A 7,725-nucleotide genomic window follows, 5' to 3' on the forward strand; every position below is an offset into this window, starting at 1 on the left:
GTGAGTTCGAGACCAGCCTGGTCTACAGAGCTAGTTCCAGGACAGGCTCCAAAGCCACAGAGAAACCCTGTCTTGAACCCCCCCCCCAAAAAAAAGAAAAATAATTAAAAGTAAAAAGTGGCCAAGATTTAGGATTATTCACCAGTTCTAATCCTAGATGTATACACAATTGAAATGAAGTTTTAATTTCAATGTTGATCGTAACATTTTTTATAAATACATACCCAAGTGCAGAAACTATGTTTGTTAACAAAATGAATGGATGATGGGTAATATTTGGCAATAAGGAAGCCATGCATAAGTTTATGATCCTGCTTATATGAAACATCATGTATTGGCAAATCTACAGATTCATTAGATGCAGTTTGGCTAAGGGCTATGCAAAGGAGGGGATGAGGAGGTTGAGGCTAAGTTGTATAGTGTTTTGTAGTGGTGATGAAAGTATTTTCAAGCTGAATTGTGGGGTTGAGGTGTAGCTCAGATGCATGGAGCTTAGCCAGCATGTGTTTTACTCTAGAATCAATACCCACCACTACAAAGACAAAACCAGCAAAGGCTTTTTAGCAGCCAAAAGTCTTTGAATTGTGACAATGGTTGTGAGTAGAGTAAAAGTCACTGGATTTTATACTTTTAATTTGTAATTTCATGCTGTATATATTATATCTCTGTAAAACTTTTTAGGGGAGAAACAAGGTCTTGATGTATATATCAGGATGATTTTGAACTCATGATATTCTGTTCTGAGCTTTGAGTACTGGAAGGAAGTACAGGCATGCATTGTATTCCCATACTTAATAAGTCTTTGAAAGGAAAACACAGTGACTTATCTTCAAAAGTTATATTCAGTTATTCTGTTGTTTATTCTTTATGACTTCAGAGTCCTATATAACATCAAGATTTCCTGTAGCATTTCTTTAAACTGTATTTGCTTTACCTGAGCATTCCAGTTGCTATGCCCCAATAATTCCTTCATCTTTTTTTGACATTTCTTTTTGTTTTTACGAATGCTTTCCTGTTACCCTGTGACCAGAAGCACTTTTGACCATAGTTCCTGATATTCCTTTGACTAAGGATTAATTTTCCTCAAGAAATTGATGTTTTTCTTAAGCAGTCAGCCTGAAGATTTTATTATTCTGGTATCCTGTAGTACAATTTATAAATCAAACACAGCTTGTGTTGAACTGTTTGGTGGTACAGACAAGATTTCTGTACTATCTCTAATCTTACTTCTTTCGTCAAATATTGAAGTAAGAACATCATGGTTTTTAACAATTCCTTTAGAGGACAGTTCAGCAATGATGTGTAATGCCTGAATATTGAAGCCAATTAGCAAATGATGGAACTGCATGATTTCTATTTCAACTGATGTAAAACGTGTTTGCACATGAAAAGTAAGCCAAATTCTTCAACTTTCTAGACCTGTGTTGATGAGATAATTTAATATCATATTTTTTTCAGTTATTTGTGAATATATAGAATTCTCTTGGGTACTTTGTATTAGGTATGTGATGCCTTGGAGATTTTTTTTAGGTCATCTTAAGTGTTTATTTTCACTAATTGACCCAGAAATATTAGAGGGTATAAAATCAGATTTTTGTGTTAAAGGAGATTATTTCATCAGTGCATATTTTGAGATAAACTAATTGTAGAACTAACTCCTATAAGGTGTTTCCATATTTCTTTTAGTTGGTTTTTCCCTTGCCTTTTTTTTTTTCAAAATGTGCTTTCTCTATAACAGCTTTCTGGCTTTCCTGGAACTTAACAGAGATCTGGCAGCCCAAGCCCCCCCCCCCCCCCAAGTGTTAGGATTAGAGGCTTTTGCCACCACCATCCAAGCCGGCCTCAAAGTTTCTGTCTAGCTAGGAATGTCTTTAAATTTATGATTCACTTGCCTCTGTGTCCCAAATGCTGAGATCATAGGCTTGTGCTACCATATTCCTTTTCAGTTCTGTTTTCAGATTCTCCTGTTACCCTGACACTTACCATGTAGACCAGATTGGCCCCCAACTTGATTCTGCTTCCTGAGTGCTGTGATTAAAGGTGTGCACTGCCACATCCAATTTTTCATTTTTTTATTACATTTATTTTTTAAGTGTATGTGTACATACTTGTACCATGGCACTCATGTGCAGGTTAGACCACAGCCTGTAATGCTCAGTTCTCTGCTATCTTATGTGGGTTCTGGGGATCAAGTTTAGGCTTAGTAACATGTGCCTTTCCCAGCCCCACATTGGCCCCAAGTTTCCCCATTTTTAATGCCCTCATTTTTCTTCTTCCACCAATATGGCCAAGAAACACAAAAGGCTTTTAGTGATTCCTAGAATAGCTAAGCAGATCATCATTGGACTTAAATGAGCAACATTATGAACTATACTTAAGACACGCTTAATGTATACATCTACATAGCAAGAAAATTAATATAGCTGATCAAGCATGCCTGTTTTTTTCTCATACATTTTGTATATAGAAATAATACCTAAAATACACTCTTAGCAGTTTATAGTATACAATACATTATAGTCCTTATGCTTATTATTATGTCTGTAGAACATTATCATATGTGATTGAAATTTTATACCTGTTGCCCTCCATTCCTTCATTTTCCCCAGCCCTTTGCTTCTCCCAATTATTCTGTATTTCTGTGGATTTCAGGTCTTTGATTTTTTTTCCCTCCCATAGTAATAAGAGCACTATTATTTGTCTGTCTTTACCTAGAATATTTTCCTCTCCTACCCTCATTTGTATTTTGTTCAACATAATTTTTGCAAGAAGCCATTTTGAGTTGTCATAGTTGGAAAGAATTGCTGGAGTCCTATCTGCATGGAGCAACACTTTATCTATTTGTAATAGATAAAGGGGCCATGAATACAATTTAGGACATTTCAAAAATATAAAGGAAAGTATGTATTTTTAGTGACCTTTTTAATTAAAATTGCAGTGAGCCCCCCATTATGGGACCTGATAAAAGATTATAGTTTGTGTTAGTAGTTATGACTTTGTTGTGACTAAAATCAGAACTTTTTATTTGCTATTTCTACTGATATTATAGTAATAAACTTTTCAAAATTTTAGATACTTTAATTCCTGTATTTTATCACTTCTTTTTCTTTTTTAATTCTATTATTTTAAAGAAAACAAACTATCTCTTTTCATTTTACATATCAATCCCAGTTCCCGCTCCCTCCCATTCCCTTCTCCATTCCCCCATCCACTCCTCAGAGAGGCTCAGGCATATTGCTTTGGGGGAAGGTTAAAGGCCCTCCCTACTATATCTAGGCTGAGCAAAGAGAATGGTCCAAAAAAGCCAGTACAAGCAGTAGAGATAAATCCTGGTGCCATTGCCAGTGGCCCCGCAGTCTGCCCCAGCCTTATCATTGTCACCCACATTTAGAGGGTCTAGTTTGGTCCTAAGCTGGTTCCTTCCCATTAGCTCAGGTAGACTGTTTCAGTGGATATACCCACCATACTCTTGACCTCTTTGTTCATATTCTTGCTCCTCCCACTCTTCAGCTGGACTTTGGGAGCTCAGCCTAATGCTCCACTGCAGGTCTCTGCCTCTGTTTCCATCAGTTGCTGAATGAAGGTTCTATGGTGATATTTAAGATAGTCATCAACCTGATCACAGGGCAAGACCAGTTGGGCCAGGCTTCTTGCTAGCCCCATAATGACTCCCTCAATCAAAATATCTCTTTCCTTGCTCTCCATCTTTATCACTTCTGTCTTAGTTAGGATTTCTATTGCAGTGAAGAGACATCATGACCATTACAGCTGTGAAAAGAAAAAAGAAAAATAGAAAAACATTTAATTGGGTGTTCTACAGTTTGAGAGGTTAGTCTTATACCATCATGACAGAACATGGTGCTTGCAGGCAGACATGTGCTGGAGAAGGAGCTGAGTAGAGAAGGAGCTACATCTTTATCCAGGAAGTGAAGTGAGATACTGGGCGTGGCCTGAGCATGTATGAGACCTAGCATAGAAGCACCATTGTGGAAATGGAGAATTCTTGTGTCTTCAACTGTGGTTTCTTTTTGTTAGGTGTAGGTAATAGCACTGAAGGTGGAAGAGGAAAGGCAGGTGCAAAGCTCTTTCAAGACTTTCAGATGTTAAGTAGAATTTGGACTCATCCTTGGTGTTTGCAGCTGGACTACATTAGCAAAGAAAATAAGGTAAATTAAGTACCTCAAATTATTTAAATGTTATTTTTTATATTCTCTCTCTGAAGTAACTTTCTGTTTCATTAATTCAGCCTCTTTTACTTTTAGTTCACTTTTATTTCTTTTTATTGCCATTGAGAAAGGGTCTTACTCTATATCACTGGATGACCTGAAACTAAATGTGTAGTCCACTTTAGCCTCCAACTTGTGGCTACCATGCCTATTTCTATGTTTTGAATTCATTATACTTATAGAATCATTAAATGTTTATGTGTTGGCTTTGAACCCAATGGAGTTATAGTCCCAGTCCTAAAAGTTTTTGTATTGAGCCCTTTTAACTTTTTTTAGAGGGGTAGAGGCATATCTTACTACTTGAATACTTCTATTAAGCACAGGGTCCTTAGTTTTGATCCCCAGTGACAACATGTGCTTGCATGAGTGCACGTGCACACATGAATGCGCGCGCGCGCACACACATACACTGGAAAAAATGCAAAAAATTAGGCTGGGAATGTAGTTCAATAGGTAGAGTGTCTAGCATGCATAATACTCATGGATGTTGAGAACCAGGCAAAGTAGCATGCATCTCTAATCCCAGCACCTAGCAAGTGGAAGTAGGATGATCTGAGTGTCATAGTCATCTTGGATATATAGGGAGTCCATAGTACAGCAAACCCTGTCTCCACAACAATAAACAAACAAAACCCCTGCTGGGTATGTTGACACACACATTTGTACTCTCAGCACTTGGAAGGCTGAGGTAGTTAGATCAAGCATTGTGAGGCCAGCTTTGGCTGAGGCTTGTCTTAATTCTTTTTTTTAAGTTTGGAATAATAAATATATTTATTGAAAGATTAGAAATTAATCCAGTTTCTCCTAATTTTAATATCTTGTATAGCCATAGTAACTTATCTGAGCTAAGAAATTAATTGTGCTACAAAACAACAAACTTTGTTTCTTCATGTTTCTAGTGCCTTTTTTTTTGATCATCCCATAGAGGACCTTTTGTACAATCCCGTTAAAAAGCCATTATTTCTTCCCATCTTCAATAGTTCCTTAGTCCTTATTTATTGATGTTGGTTAATTTAAGTGAAATGAAATGCTTGAATTTCCAATATATTCTGAAATGGGCTACTAAAACATATGTCTCTTTTTGTTTAGGGTTATTTTGATGAAGATAGTATGGATGAATTTATAGCTTCAGATTCTGATGAAACCTCCATGAGCTTAAGCTCAGATGAGTATGCAAAGTAAATTGAGTACTTTGTTACCTATGCTGATATATTCAAAACCCTGTACTTGTGGTTGTCGGCTAAGAATTGACTTTATAGCTTTAATATGTTTTCTTAACATGAAATTTTCTTTCTTTTTGTTTTAGGAAGAAGAAAACAAAGGGTAAAAAAGGGAAAAAGGATAGTAGCTCAAGTGGAAGTGGTAGTGACAATGATGTTGAAGTCATCAAAGTCTGGAATTCAAGATCTAGAGGAGGTGGAGAAGGAAATGTGGACGAAACAGGAAACAACCCCTCAGGTTCTGTGAAGCTAGAGGAAAGTGAGTGTAATGAATGTTGCCTTTCTTGCGGAACCTTGACTTAGACCATGTTAGGTCATTAGTGCTTTTTTTGTCCTTTGTTACCCTAATGTTGATGCAAAGGAATTTCTTTGCTTAGGTTATTAAGAACCTAAAATGAAAGAGGGCACAGAGTTGCAACAATTTCCAACTAATGTTTAGTTGTAGGCAATTCATTTTTTTCCGTCTGGTATTTTGGAGGGAGGACAAAAGGAAAGGTAGTTGTTAAGTTGATTTTATAAACCTGCACTCAATTATTCTGATTCTGTGTGTAACTAACAGTTCTTTAGTGATACTGCAATGTCATTGGTAAATTTAGGTTTATAAATGAATTGTAGAACTACCATTCAGGCCCAAATATGTCTAATCGCAAGGATTTCCACTTAACTACATAGGAAATCTGGAAGCATTTCAGGTAATGAATTGTGTATATTAGAATGAATTTTAATCATTTAGGTTTTCTTTCTTTCAAATTCTTCATAGTCTATAATTACCTGCTTTGGTTTCCTCTACAACATGTGCTGTTTATTTTGCTGTTTTTCTCTCTCTTATCTGAAAGTAAAAAAGTCTTAGAGTTTACTGTCCAGTGGGTTCAGCTCTTCTCCCCTTGTATATGCTGAAGAATTAGTGTTTAGCCATTCTATGTTCTCTGTAGGAGTTTTGAAGCCTGGACCAAATATCAGATTATTTCAAATACTGCACTTGTAAATGGCTCTAAATATTTGGCATTGGGAAGCTCTAGAGCCCAGTAGTTAAGCATCAGTGAGGAGGAAAGCAGTGTGGGTGACAGCTGGATGATCTTGTGATCAGATAAGCTTGAGTGAGCAAAGGTCTGCAGCTGACTAACTCAGTGACTCCTCTATAAACGCTTCTCTTTTCAGTACCTCTGTGGAATAGACAGGTGGCAGCCTAACCACAAACCCTGGATTCTCCAAATCAGGGGAGTCAGAGATTTAAACTACAAAATTTCCCTTTTTTTCTTCTCTCTGGCTACTCCATCTATTAAAGCAGCTTTATCTGCATTCATCTTCCTAATAGAATTAAAAGAATATTTTCATTAAAACAGCAAAACCTGTTCTTATAGAGTTAATGCATTGGAAAGCTGCTTCTGTCTCCTTCTGTGCGTGCTTCTCCCCCCCTTTCTGCTTATAGTTTTGCAGTCTCTCTCTATATGTGTGTTCCTGGAAATAATTGTATGGAAATATGGTTACTGAATTGTTCAGTGCTGTAAATAAGTAACATGGAAGTCAGAGGGGTGGGAGAATTGAAGCGGGAAGGCAATGGCGATAGACTTGATGCACGTATGAAATTCTCAAGCAATAAGATATTAACTTTAAAAGTTGGCCAACGTTCCTTTTATCACCAAGAAGTACAAGTGGTATGTGTGGCTGGATTGCTTTTAAAAATGCTTAGCTGCTTCCATTCTTTTTTTCAGGTATGTTTTCTGAAGTATCTCTTTTTTTTATATATGCTCTAATGTGAAGGACTTGGGCACTGGAGCAGGGTGTAGAAGGCAGTATGGTGTGTCCTTGAAAGAAAGCAGAAAAAGTTATGAGTTCCAAAAGACAAGTTTTGACTGCTAGACTATGGCTTTTGTTTTTTAATGTCTGTGTGAAGTTAAGTAGAAGTTACTTATTTGTAGATATATTTTGTATTTTGTAGCATATATATATATATATATATATACACACATAAGCGTTCTCTAGGATAGATGGTAAAATACAACTTTGTTCTTTAGATTTAAATGATCTTCATTTAAGAATATACTATATTTGTTTTTATCCAAGTGATTGTATAGTTTGTAAAGGAAGAAGTTCTATTAGGGCTCACAATTCTAGAGGCTGAGCTTCCCATGTTTGCATGTATGTAGTGAGAGTCTTATGCTGTTCACCTTGTAGAAAATAAGAGACCAAATGGGCACTCAAGGAGCAGATAAAACACAAAAGGAATTATAATAATTCTCACAAGATGACTCCCTCCTTTAATTCCTCTATCTATCTAT

General features: G+C 36.5%; 1 protein-coding gene across 11 annotated transcripts in view; it reads left to right on the plus strand.

The window, feature by feature from the left end:
- Atrx (ATRX, chromatin remodeler) overlaps positions 1–7,725 on the plus strand; it is a 162,786-nt gene that overhangs the window by 110,438 nt on the left and 44,623 nt on the right. For 10 of the 11 annotated variants that reach the window (XM_013354721.2, XM_005369881.1, XM_013354719.2 and 7 more), the window contains 3 exons: positions 4,036–4,166; positions 5,316–5,404; positions 5,533–5,705. In XM_013354721.2, the coding sequence (XP_013210175.1) occupies positions 4,036–4,166; positions 5,316–5,404; positions 5,533–5,705 (393 nt within the window). The remainder of the gene's footprint in view (positions 1–4,035; positions 4,167–5,315; positions 5,405–5,532; positions 5,706–7,725) is intronic. The other variant, XM_026777416.1, reaches the window with a different exon arrangement.

This window comes from Microtus ochrogaster, unplaced genomic scaffold (assembly GCF_000317375.1).
Source record: "Microtus ochrogaster isolate Prairie Vole_2 unplaced genomic scaffold, MicOch1.0 UNK65, whole genome shotgun sequence".
Lineage (NCBI taxonomy): Eukaryota > Metazoa > Chordata > Mammalia > Rodentia > Cricetidae > Microtus > Microtus ochrogaster.